At 35.6% G+C, this 23,219-nt stretch overlaps 1 protein-coding gene across 1 annotated transcript in view; it reads right to left on the bottom strand.

Moving 5' to 3' along the window:
• CRY1 (cryptochrome circadian clock 1) overlaps positions 1-23,219 on the bottom strand; it is a 30,940-nt gene that overhangs the window by 1,955 nt on the left and 5,766 nt on the right. Inside the window, exons 2-9 of the mRNA XM_021710214.1 lie at positions 12,850-12,992; positions 10,075-10,259; positions 9,577-9,665; positions 8,552-8,692; positions 7,807-8,118; positions 5,932-6,083; positions 5,505-5,707; positions 5,302-5,397 (exon numbers count right to left, since the gene is read on the bottom strand). Of these exons, the coding sequence (XP_021565889.1) occupies positions 5,302-5,397; positions 5,505-5,707; positions 5,932-6,083; positions 7,807-8,118; positions 8,552-8,692; positions 9,577-9,665; positions 10,075-10,192 (1,111 nt within the window). The 5' untranslated portion in view covers positions 10,193-10,259; positions 12,850-12,992. The remainder of the gene's footprint in view (positions 1-5,301; positions 5,398-5,504; positions 5,708-5,931; positions 6,084-7,806; positions 8,119-8,551; positions 8,693-9,576; positions 9,666-10,074; positions 10,260-12,849; positions 12,993-23,219) is intronic.

The following is a 23,219-nucleotide window of genomic DNA, read 5'->3' as shown; positions in this document are numbered from 1 at the left end:
CCAAATATCAAAAAAAAAAAAAAAAAGGCTGCAAATCCAATTTTTAGTATTTGTATTTTTATATTTAATGTCATTTATATGCTTTTAAGACTAAATCTCATCCTCCTATGAACCAAAAATCACAAAAATTTAAATTCAGGCTCATAGAAATGTTGACAGTTCAAAGGCAAAATCACTAACACTCATTTTCTTTCTCTTTTTCCCTGATTTTAAAAAGAGTATTTATTATGAAGGATGTTACTGATATCTAATACTCATTTTCTTAAAAGATTTCTTTAATAGATGGCAACAATTAGAAACTTGTCCATGAAGGTAGAACACAGGGGCGATGGTAAGACCAACTTCCCTCCTTCTCTTGTCCCTTCCTCCCACACTCCTTGAGAGCTCCCCCAAACGTACGTACTTCCTTAGAGATAAGGGAATAAGAGTCTGCCAGCTGAGCGTGAAACTCAAGTCACATAGCAAGGGGAAGGGACAGAATCTGTCAGCTCCCTTGCCTGAGCAATTTGATCAACCCTTCTAAAAAGAAAAGTTTCAAAAAAAAAAAAAAAGAAACGTTTCAGGAGAATGTGTTGTTTAGCACAGAAAACTTAGTTTTAGGGAAACAGTTCTGTCAGTGTGTCAGATTCTGGAAAATTAGGAGCATTCTGGCCCCTATATAGGTCACTTTATGGCTTGAGCAAGACTAGATACTTATTTTAATTTTAATTTAACTATTATTATTATTTTAGAGGCAGGGTCTCACTTTGTTACCCAGGCTAGAGAAGAGTGGTGTGATCATAGCTCATTGCAGCCTTGAATTCCTGGGCTCAAACAATCCTCCCACCTCTCATGAAGAGCAAAGACTACAGATGCATGCTGCCATGCTGGCTAATTTTTAAAATTTGTATTCATTTATTTATTATAAAGATGAGGGTTTCACAATGTTGTCCAGGCCGGTCTCAAGCTTCTGGTCTCAAGTGATCCTCTCACCTCGGTCTCCTAAAATGCTGAGGTGTCCTTCAATTTTATGCTCACCAAGCCTGTCCTTCAATTTTATGCTCATCAGGTTTCTCTAGTACTCAAAATTGGGAAAGTGGATACCCTGGATGAGGGATGTAATCACTGATAAGGCATATATATCTCTGCCATTAATTAGTACACTCATGCTGCCTATAATAATCCAGTTTGGCTGGGTGTGGTGGCTCATGCCTGAAATTCCTGTATTTTGAAAGGCTAACGCAGGAAGACTGCTTGAGGCCAGGAGTTCAAGACTAGCCCGGGCAACATAGCTGAGACCCTGTCTCTACCAAAAAAAAAAAGATATTTTGATTCATATTATTTTAAAATTTCTAATTTGACATCATAGAGTGGTCATCTCTGATTATATCAAAACGTTTAAATTATACTAAAAGTTTTTGGACTTTTAAGGCTGATGGTCAGACTCTGGATTATGGAAATTCACCACTGAATGGTACTACTCCTGGTCCAACCATCAGTAGGGCTTCCCCTAATAGAATATTTGTCACTGCTGGGCGTGGTGACTGTAGCCTGTAATCCCAGCACTTTGGGAGGCCGAGGTGAGGGAACTGTCTGAGCCCACAGATTTGAGAACAGCCTGAGCAACTTGGTGAGATCTCATCTCTACAATACATCAAAAAGTTAGCTGGGTGTGGTAGTGTGCGCCTGTAATTACGACTACATGGAAGGCTGAGACGGAGGGATCACCTGAACCCAGCAGGTTGATGCTGGGGTAGCCGTGAGCATGACACTACACTCCAGCCTAGGCGATGGAGCGAGACTCCAACTCAAAAAAAAAAAAAAAGAATACTTGTAATCATGCAGTACTGTATAACACTATTTAAAATTTCACACAACTATGTGAATATACTTAATGCCACTAAACTGTACACTTAAACAATTAAAATGGTAAATTTTAAGTCATGTACATTTTCCTACAATAAAAAAATCAACAAATAGTTTAAAATATCTTATTTATTTATTTATACCTTAAAATATCTCATTTATTTACACATTTGTTGAATGCCTCTTCATGCTAGGGACTAAACCAGGCAGTAAGGATACAAATACTACTAAGACATGGTCTGCCTTCAAGGGGTCCACAATTGAGGAGGAGACAGACTCATAAAACTGCAAGGTTCTAAGAAGTATCACTAGGTGTTGGGATGGATGTATGTATGTACAGGATACAGTATGGACTCTGAAGAAGGAAAGGTAAAATTTACTAGAAGATTCACAGAGGTAGCCCTTAGGACAAGTCATAAACTAATCACCCCGGTTTCATTTTCTGAAGTTTACCAAGTCTAATCCTTCTACCAGTACTAAGATTTTAAAAAAATGAGAATAATCTCAAAAGAAAATATTGAGTGAAAGCTGCCAGACACACAAAAAAATAGAAACTATGTGACTTAATATCTATTAAAAAAGAACAAAATTATGATATTAAAATCAGGAGAGTGACTTTTTCCCCTTGGGGATGGAGGGATAAATTTATAAGCTAAATAAATACATTGGAAATTTCCTAAGATGGTGTTTGTTTTTTTTAGAGAGCTACATAATAGGCAGGCACTCAGGATCTTCTAACTATCTAAATTCATGAATATCACTATAGCCTAAAACTTCCCCATATAATGCAGTAAATTATATTTTCATGGAAATAGTACAAGAGACAATGAGTAGAGAACAGAGTTTTGTGAATCAATTGGCTTGTTATTATAGCACAGTCATGCACAAAAATTGCAAATTCCCATATTCATGTCTTCAGGATCACACAGCAGTTAAACTTCACAGTGTACAAGATAGGAATCCTAGAGTGAAAATGACTTAAAAAGAAATAAAAAGTATTTCTTGCTTAAAAAAAAAAAGTTTTGAGAGGGTAGAAACTACTTGATCACTTTCCCCTCACGTTATGCCATCAATTACACGAAAAGAATTTTTGGGTCACTGCTTTGATAAACTCTGGTGTATCCAACGTGGCTCTTTGAGCTATAGCTGCTGCTATGTCTTCCTAAGCTTTGGCCCCCTCCCCTACCTTGGAGAGGTGAATCTCTTCTCTCTTCTCTCTCTCTAATTTACTTTCTAAATAAACTATATTTTTCAATCTATAAAAATTAAATAAAAATGAAAACATATTGTCACAGTAAATAGACTGTGGTTTGTTTTCTTATAGAAACAAAAGTACTTTAAGGCATCTATATACAGCTCACTCCTTTCCTGGGTACACAGGCGTGCATGCGTGCACAAACACACACAACACTACAAAAACTGAGAGGAGAAAAATGCAATTTATGTTGCAAAGACTAAGAATGTTCCACAGTCATTTAAAAACCTAAGAAAAGAAGTCAGCCCCCCTTTGATGTGCCTTGCAAGACACCTACAAACAGGATGAGTGTGGAGCAATAAAGAGAGATGCTCTAGAAGCACATAAGACCTTTCAGATGGAGCAGAAACCCAAGAAGAGAATGCTTAATAGCACCGCCCAAGTCCTAAGGATCGTTGCACAAGCACTCTCATTTCCAGGTCTAAAGGTTTTCTCCTTCATCTGACTACCCAAATGCTGCCCAGCCCACCATCTTCCGAGAAAACTTCTCTAGTTCTTTAAGCTCTTAATGATCTCTCCCTTTCCTCCTGCCAGATGTGGAAATGGTGTTTTATAGTCAGTCACTTTTTCATTTGTTTTTGTTTCTCCTCCATACCTCCATTCAAACCATAAGCTCTATGTAGCTTTTATGACTTCTGTGTCTTTTGAAAGCCTTATAGAACCTACCTAAAAGTTGTGTTATAGGCAAATATTTACATGATTTAAATAATTTCAAGACTTATTAATTCTATTACATCATAAACTACCTTATGTTCTTAAATCTGTGAAGCAAAATTATCCCAACTTAACTTGCTATCATGAGTAGCGTCTGAGGATAATTCCAAATAAAGGATACAGATCCAAGAGGACTAGGAAGTGGCATGTACCATCACTGTCCACCAGCCCGGCAACTGGGGCCGCTGCTTCCCATCTCTATGCTCCCTGCCTGTCATCTTAGTGGTTCACAGAGCTTCTGGCCCTCATTCTCATGTGTGGGCTAACAAGGCTGGCTGTGAACTGAACAGGAGATCTGAAAGATCTTTTGAAATGATCTTGCTGAAGTTGACTTCCAATTGTTGGACACTCTGAGAAAGAACATTTCTCAAGTATATGTCTTCATTAGCAACAATCTGCTGAGCGAACCACATTCCAGTAATAAAACATTTTATCTTGTCAACAACACATGACATTCCATCTGCAGCGGAGGCCCAATCATGCAGGAAAGAGTATAAGCTTTGGGGGCAGTCAGACTTGGATCTGAATCTGAGCTCAACCACTTCCTAACTGTGGGATTTTGGCTATAACTTACCTAACCTCTCTAGGATTGCTTCCCCAATGATGGGGATCCCATCACCGTCTCCATAGGTTATTGTGAGAACGCAGGCAACAATCCCCTCCTACTAGGCACAACGTAGGCAGTCCAAACACACGGGCTGTTGTTTCTTTCTCCCAAAACTAATTCTTGGAGGATAAAATAATGCTGCTCTCATAAGGATACAGAATATTTCTGAATTCAGAAAGGTTTGTTTTTTTAAGGTTTTATCCTTAATATCAATGTAGAATATCTGACTTTTTTTTAAAAAAGCATGCTTCAAATGTCCTATTTTTAGTCAAATTACTTAGCCTCATGCAATTTTTCGTTACAGTCACAGAAAATTGATATAATGCATACTGACTTTTTGACATTATTAATATATCACATATTAATAATTTCCATGATAACTAAATATATACCATATAGAAAACTATCACAGTTCAGACTTTGTAAGGAAAAAACTCATGTGCAAAAGGACTAGAGGCCCTATGCATGTGTATGATAAATCTTTTGGCCATGTTCACATGTGTTCACAGGGTCACTGACTTTCTTAACTAATTACCTTATAGCTGCTGTATACCTAAAGAGAGTAAAAAATAACGAGCATTCTGAAAATATGAGAGTTGAGTTTCATTTTACCCTTAAAACTGCTCTCCTCATTTAGTTTGCAAGATCTTGAACTTGACCTGATATCTACTACACGTAAAGATGTTTCCATCTCTGAAGTGTCACCAAGGAAGTTAGAGGATGTGTGCGTGGGGATGTGCATGACGGCCTGTGTTCAAAGAAGCTATTAGACTAATTGCAAAGATAGATTTTTATAAGACATATTACAGTGAAGATCAATACATAATAAATCTAATTATTAATCTGTTTATGTTAGTACAGACATTTCCTTTTCACTTACTTCCACTGCTGCTACAACCTGGGGTATTTTCTGCAGGAGAATACCCCATGAAGCCTCCATTCCCATTAGGATTAGAAGGTACTGATGCAAGAAGACCTAAAGGGGGGGAAAAATCTACTATTAAATTATGATCCAGATTGAATTCAATAATAGGCACATAAATAGCTGTCAAAGAAACACACTAAAGGCAGTTCCTGACTTACCTAGTCCTCTGTATCGTGAAAGCTGCTGATAGATCTGTTTCATCCTTTCAATGTTCAAACGGCTTGCCTCAGCATGGTTCACCATTGGCTTAGGATAATTAACTCCTATCAAACATTTGGCTACCTTTTGGATACCTTCTGGTGCATTCCAGGGATCATAGATATACTTTGCAGGGAAGCCTCTTAGGACAGGCAAATAACGCCTTTTGAGAGAAGGAATAAGAATTATTAATGCAATGTACTTTAAACAAACTACAATAAACCACTAACTATAAGGGACCAAAATCAATCTAATACCATTTAAATGATCTATTTCCCCTTCTCCTCATTTTTGCTGCCCATTGTGAGGAGTACTTTGTCTCTTAAATATGCAAAGCTCTTCCTGGATTAACTATTCCAAACTGAATAATCATCACCCTTGATTTACCTGATATAGTCTCCATTGGGATCTGTTCGCCTACCAAAACCAACAGGGCAATAGCAGTGAAAAAACTGTTGGAAAAAGGAACTACAAGACAGCCACATCCAACTTCCAGCATTTATGCTCCAATCTGCATCAAGCAATAATTCTTCAAATACCTTCAGAAGCAACAGTAACCAATTAGTTTGCACTCACAGAACTGTCAAAGCAAGCATTTCTGAGGTCACTGGAGATCATAAATCAAGGCACAGAAAATCTAGCACAGAACTGTAAAATTAAACATTCCAAAGTTAGCTTCCTTGTATATGTTCTGTTCTATAATGAGCTATTTCAGGGAAAGAAACATGTATCTGAACAGAATTTACTTTTCCAAGCTTTGCAGTGTTATTAGGGGGAGGGAAGGTTAACAAATTACTCAAGCTACTGATTTAAAAGAATAAGATAGGATATGAGTAGAAAGAAAAAAAGTAGTAAAGCACTTCCAAGAAAGCAAAAATGCTACCAAATAAATCATTAACAAAAACTTAGAAGCTTGATATACTGGCCTAGATAAAGGAAGTAAAACCACGGGTTTGGTGGTTTAGTCTATAATCCCAGCACTTTGAGAGGCCAAAGTGAGTGGATTGCCTGAGCCCATGGGTTTGAGACCAGCCCAGGCAACTTGGCGAGACCTCGTCTCTACAATAAATCAAAATTTAGCCGGGCATGGTAGCACATGCCTGTAGTTCCAGCTACTTGGAAGACTGAGGCAGACAGACTGCCAGAGCCCAGCAGGTCAACACTGGGATGGCCGCAAGTGTGCTGCTGCACTCCAGCCTGGGCGACAGAGTGAGACTCCAACTCAAAAAATAAAGAAATAAATTGACAATAAAAAGTAAAGGAAGCATATCCAATATAAACACACTTTAAAAAATACACTAGCATTACAGCTTAAATTTTGAATTCTTTGATTCAAAAGGAAATAGAATTCAAGTAAATGACTTTTATACATTCATTAAGTGTATGCTATACACCTTTGTGTACAACTTTGGACTAGGAGATACAGAAGATACAAAAAACCATAGGCTCAGAGATGATCCTTGTCTGGGAAAGTTTATGGTATAACCAGAAAGGCAAAACATATATGCCAATCTTCTTATGTATAACCACAGATGACATCACAAAAAATAGTATGCTTCTCTTTAATAAGAGAGTTATTACTAAAAAGCTGTGATGCTGAAGTAAGGTAAAATAATTTACATTTTAAAATTTGTAATATGAATTCACTATTACTGGGGACTCGGGTGAATCCACCGTGTAACAGAAATGATAACCTGTAGATATATCTATCTAATAAATCCAGAATATTAAATCTTAAAGTTCTCTTTTTATTTTATTAATTAAGTTTTAGAGACAAGGTCTCACTCGGTTGCCCAGACTGGAGTGCAGTGGCACAATCATAGCTCCTAGGCTTATGTGATCCTCCTACCTCAGCCTCCTGAATAGCTGGAGCTATAGGCATACACCATCATGCCCCACTAATTATTTTAAAACTTTTTTGCTATGTTGCCCAGGCTGGTCTGAAACTCCTGGTCTCAAGCAATCCTCTCACTTCAGCTTCCCAAAACACTGGATATCTTACAGTTCTTGTAATGGCTTGGCTGGTTTAACCACTGAAATGCCTTTAGGCTAATTGAGTTAACCAGTTTTCACCACTTCTCCTGTCTGATTATACCATCCTGCTCTCCAGAACGGTATCTTTATTTTGGGAATTAAGTGTTTTATCCACTGAAAAAACTAGACTATAAATACATCTATATACTAGGCAAATTCTGGGATTTGTTTTAATAAAGTATAGATTCCTTCAAAATAAGGCCATGCTATATTCGTAAGAACACTTACTTTCATTCCTTCTTCCCAACTAATCCACAGGTCACCTCGTGTCAGGAAGCAAGCAACAGCATGTCTGGCTAAATGGTGAATCCAGCCCTCCTGACGAAGCTGTGTCATGATGGCATCAATCCATGGAAAGCCTGTCCGGCCTTCTGCCCATTTGGCTAAAGCCTCAGGATTCTTATCCCAAGGAATCTGAACACAGATGGGATTTCCTTCCATCTTATCAAAGCGTGGATTATTTGTTGCTGCTGTATAGAAAAATTCACGCCATAATAGTTGCCCATAAAGAGAAAGGGGAGGGGAACTGTTCTTCTTTACCTATGATTAAAAAGCAAGGAAGTATTATCAGCAATTTTTTTAAAAAGTGTTGAAAAATATGCTCCCCATAAAAAAGAACAAAATCATGAATTTTGCAGCAACCTGGATGGAACTAGAGTCTATAATACTGAGTGACCTCTCACAAAAACAAAGGTCCGAGTAGCACATGTTTTCACTCATATAATGGACCTTGAACATCCAATCTAATACTATAAGAAAATGACTGACAGTAGTGGGAAACTATGGGGGGAGGGGAGATGGGATTAACGAGCAAATATCTGTCTGGGGACGGGGAAGCACCTCTAATCAATAGGGTGCCTGAATGAAACGTATTTGTATACCTAACCCTTAACTGTACCCCACAACATCATAATAAAAAAATATTGATTATTAAAAAAAAAAAAGAAAAATATGCTCCCATTTTAGATAATACCTTTTTGTAAAGATCCGTTAGTTTGAAATAAAACAGTCGACATGACAAACAACCAAATCGGAGGTAAGGACTGAGTCCAGTAGGGCTTGCAAGCAGAGAATTTGCATTCATTCGGGGTCTTTCAAAGTTTGCCACCCAAGCCTGAAAACACACATAGAAAATTGCATTAACGAAGTAGCTTTTTCATTTACGAGTGCTCAAATCTGAGATTTTTTAAAAGCTACACAGTTCTCAGAGAAAAAAATTTTCTTATCCCAACCACAAATTACATGTTTTAATACAAAATAAAAGATTCTAAAACTGAGCATTCGTTTGCTTCAGCCATCCTCAAGCAGCACATATTCAAGTGAAATAAATTTTCAACAAAAGGCTGACAGCACCCTCAACCTGTCTCTTTAAAACTGAGGTAAAGGTGAATGAAGAATTCAATTCTAGCTGCAGTTACAGTCATCAGACACCAGTTAGGTAGAACGGACAGAAGAGGTAGTACAGGAGTAGCTAAAGGGGAAATAATCAGAAGAGGACAGGCAAGGGCATTTAAATGAGAAAACAGTTGTTAATTTTTAAACAATTAGGTTTGTGCTATTTTTACTATTTCCCTCAGTTCTCCTTGTAAACAATCTTTTTTTTTGTCTTTGAAAGAGAGTGATGGTGGGTGCAGTGGCTCATGCCTGTAATCTCAGAACTTAGGTGGTCGAGGTAGAAAGATTGCTTGAGCCTAGGAGTTTAAGACCAGGCTAGGAAACATGGTGAGACTTCGTCTCTACAAAAAAGAAAAATATTAGCCAGGAGTGGTGATGTACAGTTGTAGTCTCATCTACATGGGAGGCTGAGGTGGAAGGATTGCCTGAGCCCAGGAGATTCAAGTTATAGTAAGTGGTGATCGTGTCTCTGCCTTCCAGCCTGGGTGACAGAGTGAGACCCTGACTCAAAAAAAAAAAAAAAAAAAGAGAGAGAGAGTGAAATTATTTTTAACATGCTAGTTTGGAAATATGAGCACAGTTATAAAATCTACATTATCATACTTTTCTTTCCAAATGCCTTTCCAAACGTGTAAGTGCTTCAGTTTCTCCGCCTGGCCACACTGCAGAGGATAAGCCATCTGTATCAAAACCTAAAAAACAAAATAGAAAAGAAAAAAAAATCATTCTTCTGAAACTAAAATAATTTTTACTTCACTCCAATAATTGGAAGAATAAATTACTTCACAGAAAAATTGTAAGTGTAGCATAAAAATGAACTGAGGGCCTGTTGAGGCCCTCACATATAGAGGATACGGCATGGTTTCTATTCTTCAGGATGTACATCTTAAGGTATAACAACAGATCACATATTTATAGAACATATAAACAGTGTACAGATGTATCACTTCTTAGTTTAAGAGTTTCTTTTCTTTCTCCTCTCTTTACCCCTTTCTTTCCCCCTCCTAAGGCAAAATACTTTACATGGCAAAATTATAAATTTTCAAGAAATTTATGATTTATTAACTCTTAAGCTCCACGTTGATTACAGTTTATACCCACCGAGCTCTTCCAGTGAAGGAACTCCATATTTCTCATCATGGTCATCAGAAAGAGGAGTTGTGCATTTTTCTATCACTTCTGAAGTAATTGTCTCTACTGGTATCTCTAGGGGTTCCATTTTGCTGATGAGAGTTTGGAATCTTTTATAAGTTAGAGGCGGTTGTCCACCATTGAGTTCTATGATCCTATTATAAAAGTTAGATAAATGCAGTCAGTATTTCTTTAAAAATGACAATATAGTTGGGTTGATAAACTCTGAAAAGGCTTAAAATTAGAAAATAAAATTAAATCTAGGAGAATGCTAGTTCCTTACAGTGAACAGAAGTGTGTTCAAAATGACTGAATCTAAAAATAATTAACTTCATCTTCTAGATATTTACTAAGCGTCAAAAATATGTAGTATACAAATATCAAGGCCTTTAAGGCAACCAATAGTAAGGACTTATGAATAAATCATTCATAAGTGGGTCACTCAGCCTAAGAGGGTAAAGTAGCCTAAAGTTAATATACATGGATATGTAGAAAACATGTTACAATTCAGTTCAAAGAATCTCTCAATCACCAACAAAAGCCAAATCAGGCTGATAATTATACTAAGGAATAGTAAGCAAGTTTCATTAAAAAAATTAATTTTATTATGTATATTTGAGGCTTACATGTTATGAGATAGATTATAAATAGTAAAATAGGATATATAAAAATATAGTGAAGCAGATTAACATATCTATAGTCTCAACCATTACTGTTTTGAGTGTGGGTTACAAAAGCAACTAAAATCTATTTATTTAACAAAAACCCTAAATACAACATAGTTTTATTAGCTGTAGTCTTTATGTTGTACACTAGATTTCTAGATTTGTTTATTTTACATATTTTCTACTTTGTATTCCTTGACCTACATCTCCTTATTTCCTTCAGCAAGTTTTATTAATTAGGATTCTATATTATTATAGTGACAAGTACTTGCTATTTTTTACTGTGCTTATATCTTCATTAGTGATGTCAGCATCTCTAATCTATGTTATATAATTAGGACATAAAACCCCCCAAATTTCAAGTTCTTTAAATGTAAGTACTTTTACCTTTTATATTTACTTCTGATCACTAATTGTCTCAATCAAGTTATACTTAAAAAAAAAAAAAAAAGAATAACTAGCTTTGTCAATGGCAATTTAGATTAAGTTTAGATTATACACTATTGTGGAATAACTAATTATTCTTTTTAACTATGGCCATTTTCTTAGCTTTGGACCTTGATAAAGAGTTAGAAGTAAAATCCAACTCCATCATTTTACAGATGAGAAAAGCCTACTAAGAAGGTTTACCAAACTAGTCAAGATCATATAACTGATAAATGACAAATAAAGATGTCTTAGTCTAAATATAGTGTATTTTTCATCATATCACATGTAATGATGCATCATTTACATGTAAAAGTAATCACCATAAAAGAAATCCTTTTTGCTTTAAGTAAATTTTGTTTTGGTATAGTATTTTGAGTTTATACATAGAGTTATAATGAATTATGCTGATTGTAATAATACTGCAATGATACTACTGAGGACAATGTCAATTATGTAACAGTAGAAAAATGAAAACAAAAAAATGTCTATGTTATATTTTAATATAATAGATTACATATGGTAAATATTCACATTTAACCCAGTAAACACTAATTTTTTGCATAACACTGAATCTCCTACTTAAAAACAACTGCTTTTATCCTATTCTGTTTCCTTCTTGCTCCCTGAAGTTAAGCAAATTGGTAAATAGGAAGGCAAGTTTGCTATCAAAGGATATATAATTTCTAGCTTAATGTCAAGTAAGACCTTAGCCTGAAACAAATCATAATTTATTATATACTTGGAAATGTGGTATCAAATTAACTAGCCTCCCATGTTACTTATAGAATTCGCTTTATTAACTTGAAAAAATGTATAAATTACTAAAAAAGCAAAATAATTTAAAAGGTACATAAATAATGAGATTTCAGTAGTTATAGTGACAACTACATGTCCAAAGTTTTGAGTTAATAAGTATTATGAACCTCCAAAACTCACAGCATTATAGTACTTCCTAATCTTAAATTTGACCACAGAATCTGTGTCAGACAAAGCATTACCAAGGATTTGTTTTGAGGAATCCACTTTGAAAAATACAATTGTGTAAGCTGGGGTTTAGGCTTCTAGTGACGTCATCACCCAATTGGTGAACACATACCTTATAGGTAGTTTTTCTACCTCTGCTCACACAATATGTATTATGCCATTATTCAGAGGGCTACAGTTATGCAAAGTTATATTACATTCAATTTGCATCTGGACTTAAAATCCAGATAGAGAGACAGGATATTTACACATGAAATAAAGTAACAAGACAATCATGCAAAATATGTCAAGGTAACTTATGGCTATGTATCATATAACCTATAAAATTAATCATGCTAAGAGCCCAGAAAGGCAAGATCACAGTAGACTCAGTAAAGAAAAATTCTGAAATAATCTTAATCAATAATAGTTTTGAAACGGAAATGCTGAGTAATTTTATCTTCTGTACTATGTCTATAATTTTGGTACCTGTCATTGGGTGAATAAAAATCATAGCGGCTAAATACAATGCTAGGGTTTAACATGTGCTCATTTTATTCTCTCACAACTCTAGGATATTTTATTATTTCCATTTTATGAACTTAAGTCCCCAAACATTTAAGATGGAAAATATTATGAAACATGTATTTTCTCACAATAAAAAAATGAAAAAGGGGGGGGTGCTTACTTGTCCAGGTCATATAATGTATGTGAGATCCGTACAATGACTTCTACTCCAGCCTCAGTAGCCAGTTTCTTAATAGCTGCATCTCGTTCCTTTCCAAAGGGCTCAGAATCATACTCAATTGAAAGTTTAGCAATGTTCCATTCCTAAAATAAGGGGAAATAATGCACACCAATTTTAATAATTACTTCTTCTATCATAACAAGTAAAAAGCTGAAAATGAACAAATCAAAGGACTATACAAAATCAGACTTTCAATATGCAGAACAATTTATCAGTTCCAAAATATGCAAATAATAGATGTATAAACACTAGATTCCAGGCACTGTGCTAGGACACAATCTAGCAATATGCTTAAAACCAGCTCTTATGCAAAATGTGTTTGTATAGCACTCTTTACTTTGCATGACTTTTTACTACTGCATTTGATTTTACATTCAGGGGGTACATGTGCAGGTTTGTTACATGGGCATGTTGTGTGTGCTGAGGTCTGGGCTTCTAGTGAGGTCATCACCCAAAGAATAAACACAGTAGAGGCAGTTTTTCCATCCTCACCCCGTACTCGTCTCCCCCCTTTTGGAAATTCCAGTGACTATTATTTCATTTTTATGTCCATGTGAACCCAATGTGTAACTCCCACTTATAAGTGAGAACATGTGATATTTCATTTTCTAAGTTATTTCCGACAGGATAATGGCCTCCAGCTCCATCCATGTTGCTACAGAAGACATAATTTCATTCTTTTTTTATGGCTGCACAGTATTCCACAGACATACATATATACCATTTGGGTAGTATAATCATTTTAAAAATACTGATTCTTCCCATCCATGAGCATGGAATATTTTTCCATTTGTTTGTTTCACCTATAATTTATTTCATCAGTGTTTTGTAGTCTTTTCATAGAGATTGTAAATCTCTCTGGTTAAATGTATTCCTAGGTACTTTACTTATGTGTGTGGCAATTGTAAATTGAATTGAGTTCTTGATTTGGTTCTCAGCTTGAGAGCTATTGGTGTACAAAAATGCTACTGATTTTTGTACAATGATTTTGTTTTTGTTTTATTTTTTTTTATTATAAAGATGTGGGGTACAATTCAGGGTTAGGTATACAAACATGGATTATGCAGGCCCCCTTTTTGATGAGGTATGCCCCTCCCTCCCCTAGCAGTTTCCCTCAACTGCCAGTCCCACCCCTGCCCCGACAGTTTCCCATTACTGTCAAACGCTTTCGTATAGTATTATAATTGTTCAAGGTCCGCTTATGAGTGAGAACATATGGTACTCTGTTCTTTGCTTCTGTGATAGATCACTGAGTATGATCAACTCCAAATCCAACCAAGTTGCTGTGAAGTTCATATATTTGTCCTTCTTTATGGCTACATAATATTCCATTGTATATATGGTACACTGATATGTATCCTGAAACTTTATTGAAGTCATTTATCAGATACAGGAGTCTTCTGGAGGAATCTTTAAGATTTTCAAGGTATGAAATCAGGTCATCAGCAGAGATAATTTGACGACTTCTTTTCTTTTTTGGATACCTGCTATATCTTCCTCTTGAAATGCTCTGTTAAGGAATGTATCCTGAATAGGAGTGGGGAAAGTGGACATCTTTCTTGTCTTGTTCTAGTTTTTAGGGGGAATGCTTTAAACTTTTGCCCATTCAGTATGATATTGGCTGTGGGTTTATCATAAATAGCTCTATTTTGAGGTATGTGCCTAATTTATTGAACATTTTTATCATGAAGGGATGATGGATTTTACCAGATGCTATTTCTGTATCTATTGAGAAGATCATATGATCTTCTTGTTTTCAATTCTGCTTATGTAGTGAGTCAATTTATTGATTTGTGTGTGTTAAACCATCCTTGGATCTCTGGAACAAAACCCACTTGACCAGGTTGAATTATCTTTTGGATGTGCTGCTGGAATTGGTTTGCTAGTATTTTGTTGAAGATTTTTGTGTCTATATTGATCAGGGATACTGGCAGCATTGTACTTTTTCACATTACTTATGCTCAAATTATCTCACTTGACCCTCAAAACAACCCTCAGAGTTTGGCACTTTAGTTGGCATCTCCATTTCTGTAGATAAGGTTATTTTTTAAATTTAGCAATTTGCCTGAATTTACAAAGAGCCAAAACACCTGAAATTATATCTGCTGATTCTAAGAAATGGTCTTTAACAAACCTCTGATAGTTGATATGGCATAAGGTGCTTTGTTGAGGTACTCTGTGCATGCGTGTGTAAACATTTCTGATTACTATAAAATGTTAACTGTGAAAAATTGGGAGATACTACTAATAATAGGGGCTACTTAATGATATCAGGTGCAATATTAATAAGTTCTGTACTTCTCCTAATACTGATTTCAAATGAGAAGACTGTGACTTAAAGGAATTATGTGATTTTGCTCAATGAAACAGTAAAGATTTTTTTAATTTCTAAATATCTACTCTGCTTTATCTTACAAGGAAAAAAAAATCACCTGTAATATTTAACTGCCTATACAGTAACATACTATAATTGTTAAAACACCTACAGACTCCATAAGGGGTGTTTTCAATGTTGAGTTTTTAAAAAACTGCTATTATAAACTTTGCAGTAAATATCTTTATCGTTATTCATATATTGCAAATATTTGGGGGCATTTATCCTATTTTTCCTAGAAATAATTCTTTGAAAACGATGGATCAAAGATAAGAACTTTGAAGTTCTAATAGACTGTACCACATTTTCTACCAGATTCAAGGGGGGACCCCCTGCAAAACCCAGAATTTATTTATGAAAAATTATGTATTTATTCTTACATGTTTAAACTTCAGTAACCTTCAAAGTACTCTTCATTTGATGCAATACACCTATTGAGATGCTTTTTCTACTTCTCAAAACAGTTTTTGAACTGTCAATTTTGATGCCTTTTAGTGCTCCTGCTGTTTTTTGTTTCATCTCTTCTACATTGGCCAGACATTTCCTTTTGAAGACTTTTCATCATCCAGGGAAACAAACAAAAAAAAGTAGCTCGAGGAGAGATTGGGTGAATAGGGAGGGCGTGGCACTGGGGTCATGCCATTTTTGGGCAAAGACTGTTGGACATTCAGTGCAGTGTGGGCAGTTGCATTGTCTTGATGAAAGAACCAGTCACCTGCCTGCCAAAACTCGGGACATTTCTTCTGCAAATCATGACACAACCTAAAAACTTCCAGATACAAACTTTAGTGGATTGTCTGATTCAGAGGAACAAATTCCAAGTGTATTTCAAGGGGCCCACCCTCCAAAAGATAATTCTGAGGATATTTTTGGTCCCTTCCATATACTGTACTATTTACATTCTCATTAGTAGTACATCAAGGTGCTTGCTCTCCGCATATTTGCCAATAATATTTACTAGTAATATTTTTAAAATGTCTGCTACACTAGTAAGAGAAAAGTAACATCTCACTTTAAAAATTTTCCTTTCTTGAAAATCTTGAAGAATGCACACCAAAATGTTAAGAACTGTTAACTCTGAGGAACAGAGTTTGGGAGTGTAAACAGGATAACTATTTTTAATTTTACATACTGCCCCATTACTCAGATTTGGCAGTACAAGCATGTACTATTTTCGAAATGTAAAAATAAAATTAAAATGAGACTAGGAAAGCATTACATTTCTTTGTTTAATAGTGAGGCAGTATAGAGTAGCAATTAAGAAACACAGGATCTAAAGTCAGACTTCCTGAGTTCAAAGATTGGCTCAACTATTTATGCAAACTGCTCTACTCTCCATGTCTGTTTCCTAGTCTATAAAATGGGTAGAATGTAAATGAAATGCTTAGAGACTGTCTGGCACATAATAAACACTATGTATTTGCTATAGTAAAGAGAAAAGAATAACAATATTATATTCTTGGATTGCTAAAGAATTAAGTGAGATAATGCATGTAAAGTGTTTACATAATATGCCCTTAATGTATGATAGCAATTATTATTACTAGCCATTTGTGTATTTATTATATTGTGAATTATGGCTAATGCTTACTTGGTTTTCCACTGTAGTTAATTATATTCCTATGAATTTGTAAGAGCTTCTAATATTTTAAAGATAGTAATACTTTGTCATGTCATAAATAACTTTTTTCTAACTAGTAGTTTGCAATTTAATACTGATTTTTTTGAGAAATAATATTTTAGATTTTAGACAGTAAATTTTTTAGATGAGTCAATAAATAATGCTTCCAGCTCTTTTTCCTTCTTGAGTTCAGTTACACAGGTCAGAGAGCTAAAGATCAAAACATAAACATTACTAGCAAGGCTGAATTGGAGAAAACATATTAGGCTTAAGGGCAAGTAAGCTATTTCACTGCTAAATCAAACAGATGTACCTCCTAAATCATAAGTGGTATCTCCTCTGTGTGTGGGCTACTCCTATAAAACTTATTACATAGAAGAGGATATGATGTGTGCTCTCTGCAACTTAAGAAGAGAAAAGGAGCCGGGCTCCTTTGGGAGGCTGAGGTGAGTGGATTGCCTGAGCCCGTGGGTTGGAGACCTGCCTGGGCAGCGAGACCTCATGTCTACAATAAATCAAAAAATCAGCCAGGCGTGGTAGTGCACGCCTGTAATTCCGGCTACTCGGAAGGCTGAGGCGAAGGATCGCCGGAGCCCAGCAGGTCGAGGCTGCGGTGGCTGGGAGCGGCTACTGCACTCCAGTCTGGGTGACAGAGTGAGACTCCAACTCAAAAAAAAAAAAGAGAAGAGAAGAGAAAAGGAATGGTCTGAGCTAAAATTGTCCAACTCCTTCTCCTAAACTCAACGATGAGATCATTTACTTCCCTTGCTCTAGGAATAAATTAGTGAACATCTCTCCACAAGAAAAACAAGGTAGGGAAGAGAAGGTTCCCCAAGCATTAAATGTATTCATTCATATACCAAACATATAATAATTCTTATTATAAGCTAGATACTATACTAAGTTTCTCCTTCCTGGAGCTTATTGAGAAAGACTGGCAATACAGAGGTAAAAACAAACAAACAAAACCCAATAAAACAAAAACCCCACAACAACTATTAGAAATAAAAAGGAATGTTGGGATAGAGAATACAGGGGAGGGGGCAAGAGGTTGTAAGTTAATGATCTACTCTTTTTCACCATGATTGCACTAGTTAGACTTCCACAAAGTGGTGAAAGCAAACACCCCTGATTTTGATTTTGTTCCCTGTTTCACCATTAAGTATGCTTTTTTTTTTTTTTTGGCGACCCCCTTTATTAAATTGCTATTTAGCACTTTTTTATTCCTAGTCAGCTAATAATTTTTTAAAAATCATATATGGTTATTGAATTATATCAAATATTTTTTCTTCATCCATTGAGATATTTATCTTTTTATTTATTCTAGTAAATAATCGATTGCTATTTATTATTACATTTTAAATTATGATTTATTTTTTAAAAGGTAACCAACTTTGTATTCCTGAGCTAAACCTCACTTGATCATGATGTACTGTTTTAAAATACAGCTAGATTCAACTTGTTAGTATTTTGTTAAGGATTTCTGAGTCTATGTTTATGGAAGATACACTTGGCTATACTTTTTATCTTTTCTTAAAATGTATTCTTCAGATTTTGGTATCAGGATTATGCTGGCCTCATAAAATGAGTTGGGAGTGTTCACAATCTTCTCTGTTTTCTAAAAGAGTTTTACAAGACTGGTATTATTTCCTTCTTTAATGTGTGACAGAATTCACAAGTAAAGCCATCTTGGGCCTGAGCTTTATTTATGGGAAGGTTTTTGATTACAGATTCAATTTCTTTGACAGATATAGGACTGCTAGTTTTTCCTTTTCTTCTTATGAGAGTTTTAGTAAGCTGTATTTTCAAGAAATTTTTTCATTTCATCTCAGGTATAGAATTTATTGGCATTATGGTATTTACAATATGCTTTACCATGCTTTTAAAATTGGAAAGTCTCTAGTAATGCCTCTTTTTTATTCCTGATAAAGGTAACTTGTGTTTTCTCTCTTTTTTGCCCAAATCAGTAGTGCTAGGAGTTTATCAAGTTTATTAATCTTTTCAAAGAACCATCTCTTGGCTTTGTCTACTATATCAATCAGGATTCATTAGAGATAGAAATCACATCAGCAATTGAAACAGGAAATATTTAATACAGGTATACCTTGGTTTAATACAGTTTGCCTTATTGTGCTTTTTTACAAGTTGAAAGTTTGTGGCACCTCTGTGTTAAGCAAGTCTATCAGTGCCATTCTGCTTACACCATGTGCTCAATTTGTATCTCTGTGTCACATTTTGGTAATTCTCACAGTATTTCAAACGTTTTTCCCCAGATTTTTTCATTATTATTACGTCTTATGGCAATCTATGATAAGTGATCTTTGATGTTACTATTGTCATTATTTTAGAGTGCCAAGAACTACACTGACAGAAGAGGGTGAACTTAATTGATATGTTGTGTGTATTCTGTTTCATTAACCCACCTTTCCCCTATCTCTCTCCCTCTCTGCCCTTCTGTCTCCCTCTCCCCACGTCTCCCTATTTCCTAAGACATAAGAATATTAAAAGTAGGCCTATTAATAACCCTACAATGGCCTCTAAGTGTTCAAGTGAAAGGTGTCACTTTATGTCAAAAGCTAGAAATAATTAAACTTAGTGAGAAAGGCAGGTTGAACGCCAAGATAGGCGAAAAACTAGGCCTCCTGAGTCAAACAGTTAGCCAAGCTGTGAATGCAAAGGAAAAATTCTTGAAGGAAATTAAAAGTGCTAGTCCAGTGAACACATAAATGGTAAGATAGTAAAACAGTCTTATTGCTGATATGAAGAAAGTTTGAGTGGTGTGGACAGAGGATCAAAGCAGCACAACACTCCCTTAAGCCAAAGCCTAATCCACAGCAAGGCCCTAACTCTCTTCAATTCTATTAAGGCTGAGAGAGGCAGGGAGTTGCAGAAGAAGTCAGAACCTAGCAGAGATTGTTTCAAGATGTTTAAGCAAGGAAACCATCTCCATATCATAAAAGTACAAGGTGAAGCAGCAAATATTGATGGAGAAGTTGCAGCAAGTTATCCAGAAGATCTGGCTAAGATCATTGATGAGGGTTGATACACTAAGCTACAACTTTTACAAGTAGATAAAACAGCCTTCTATTGGAAGAAGATGCCATCTAGGACTTTCATAGCTAGAGAGGAGAAGTCAGAGGCTGGCTTCAAAGCTTCAAAGGACAGACTGACTCTTGTTAGGGGTTAATGCAAATGGTGACTTTAAGTTGAAGCCAATGCCCATTAACCATTTTGAAAATCCTAGGACCTTTAAGAATTATGCTAAATCTACTCTGCTTGTGCTCTACAATGGAACAACAAAGCCTGGGTGACAGCACATCTATTTACAGCATGGTTTATTGAATAGTTTAAGCCCACTGTTGCAACCTACTTCTCAGGAAAAAAGATTTCTTTCAAAATATTATTTTTTCATTGACAATGCACCTGGTCACCCAAGAGCTCCAGTGGAGTTCTTACACAAGGAGATTAATGTTGTTTTCAGGCCTGCTAACATAACATCCATTCTGTAGCCCATGGATCACGGAGTGATTCCAACTTTCAAGTCTTATTATTTAAGAAATACTTAAATATTTAAATATTTCTGTAAGGTTACTGCTGCCACAGACAGTGATTCCTCTGATGAATTTTGGCAAAGTAAATGAAAAATCTTCTGGTGACCCTTCTAGATGTTATTAAGAACATCTGTGAGTCATAGGAGGGGATAAAAATGTCTACATTAACAGGAGTTTGAAAGGAGCTGATTTCAACCCCCATGCATGACTTCAAGGAGCTCAAGACTCCAGTGGAGCAAAATACACACTGCTTTTTAAAACTGTTTTTTGTTTCATTGATTTCCATTTCTTCTCTTCATAACTATAGTAACTGCAGATGTGGTGGAAACAGCAAGAGAACTTGAAGTGGAGCTTGAAGATGTGACTGAACTGTTGCAATCTCATGAAAAAATCTAGAATGGATGAGGAGTTGCTTCTTCTGGATGAGCAAAAGAAAGTGGTTTCTTGAGATGGTATCTGTTCCTGGTGAAGATGCTGTAAACATTGTTGAAATGACAACAAAAGATTTCGACTATTACACAAATTTAGTTGATAAAGAAGCAGCAGGATTTGAGAGGACTGACCCCAATTTTAAAGAAGTTCTGCTGTTGGTAAAATGCTATCAAACAGCATTGCATGCTACACAGAAATATTTTGTGAAACGAACAGTTAATCAATGTGACCAAATTTATTACTGTCTTATTTTAAGAAACTGCCACATCCACCACACCTTTAGCAACCACCACTCTGGTAAGTCAGTAGTCATCAGCATTGAGGCAAGACCCTTCACAAACAAAACAGGTTATGACTTGCTGAAGTCTCAAAGGATCATTGGTGTTTTTTAGCAATAAAGTGTTTTTAATTAAGATATGCACTTTTTAAAAGACATAATGCCTCTGTACTCCAAGTAGTCTATAGTATATATAAACATAACTTTTGCATGCACTGGGAAACCAAATAATTCTGTGACTTACTTTATTGCAATATTTGCTTTATGGTGATTTCACTTTATTGCAATATTCATTTCACTGCAATGGTCCAGAACCAACCCTGCAATATCTCTTTGGCATGCCTGAATCAAGAATTGTTAGCTATTAAAAGGTGGTCAACAATGATATAAAGTAAAAGAGAAGCTAAGGCTATATTGCTCAATATAGCAGGTAGCCACTAGCCACATATGGCTTCTGAGCACTGAAATGTGACTAGTCAGAACTGAGATGTACTGTAAATAAAAAATATACACAGGACTTCATACATTTTTTTTAAAAAAGGTAAAACAGCTTACTAATTAGTAATGTTATATGTAATATCTTAGATATACTGCATTAAATAACTGATCTGTATCATCTAGAGTAAATTCCTTTCTTCTAAGAGAACTTCCTTTAGCATTTCTTGTAGTACAGATCTGCTAGAAATGAATTATCTCCACTTTCATCTGTCTAAAAATGTTTTTATTTTACTTTTTTTAAAAGAGAATATTTTGACTAAGTTTAACAAGGTTATTTGTAGTTCTTTAAAGATGTCATTCTATTGTATTACAGATTCTGTTATTTCTGATAAGAAACCAGCCAACATTCTTTGTTTTGAAAGCAGGATTTAATGAGAGGACGGGAAAGCTCCCACAGCAGGAGGGGACCTGAAGGGGTTGCCCAGCCAACATTCTTATTGTGGTTCACTTGAATGTGTCTTTTTTTTCCTCTGGCTTCTTATAAAATTTTCTATATCTTGTTTTCACTTATTTGAGTCTGATGTAGTTAGAAGTGATTTTCTTTGTATTTCACTGTTTGAGGTATGCTGAGCTTCTTGGTGTGATGGGTTGATATATTTTAGAATATTTATTAACTATCATTATTTCTGCAAATGTATATTTTTTACCCCAATCTCTCTCTCCTTTTTTGCCCTGCTAAGACTCCAGTTATACATGTGTTAGGCCACAAGTTTCAGACACTTCGGTTACTTTTTTTTTTTTAAGTTTTCCTTTTCTTTGTGCTTCAGTTTGAATGAATTTTAATGATTATCTTCATGTTCATTGATTCTTTGATCTGCTATGTTCAGTCTGGTTAAGCCTACTGAACAAGTTCTTTATTTCTAATAATGCATGTTTCAGTTCTAGAATTTACATTGGGTTCTTTTCACTAGTTTCCATTACTACCTACTCGCTATGCTTTTCACCTTTTGGATGAGTTCCTTTAACATCTATAGCATAATTATTTTAAAGTCTTTTATTTTAATTCTGACATTTGTATCAACTGTGGGTCTACTTCTAGTGACTGCTCTTAAAAAAATCTTGATTTCGAGCCACATTTTCCTGCGTCTTACTGTGTCTCCTAATTTTTTATTGTACGGTAGACATTGGTGTAAAAGACTAGAGATGGAATCAATAATATACCTTTAGAAAAGTGCATAGTCTTTTGCTCTGCCTGGCTATTAGAATAGGAATTTGAATTAATGTAGTTTGTAGCTGAGCTGGGTTTGGGTCTTGTTGCTACATTAGTTAAATTCCATTCACCACTGGTTTCAAATATTTTGAGGGTAGGACCCAGATTTTTTTTCAACAAGGTTTGGGATTTGAGCACTAACAAGACTACAATTCTTTGCTTTACAGCCAAGCTACTAGCTTTACAAACTGCAAGACATCCCTCTCGGCTTTGCTGTTCACCTACAAGCTTTGCAGTTGCTGGGGAGTTCTGTTTTTCAGAACTATCTCCTACTTTTCTCCATTTTTAGAGACACCTTTCCATCCTGTTGCCCTGCCCCCACCTTTGGTGGGCTGCTACTTTGCACT

The sequence above is a fragment of the Carlito syrichta genome, unplaced genomic scaffold, assembly GCF_000164805.1.
Source record: "Carlito syrichta isolate Samal-C Ts95f unplaced genomic scaffold, Tarsius_syrichta-2.0.1 Scaffold288311, whole genome shotgun sequence".
In the NCBI taxonomy this organism is placed as follows: domain Eukaryota; kingdom Metazoa; phylum Chordata; class Mammalia; order Primates; family Tarsiidae; genus Carlito; species Carlito syrichta.
The sequence above is the reverse complement of the archived record's forward strand: the minus strand, read 5'-3'. Positions and strand labels throughout refer to the sequence as shown.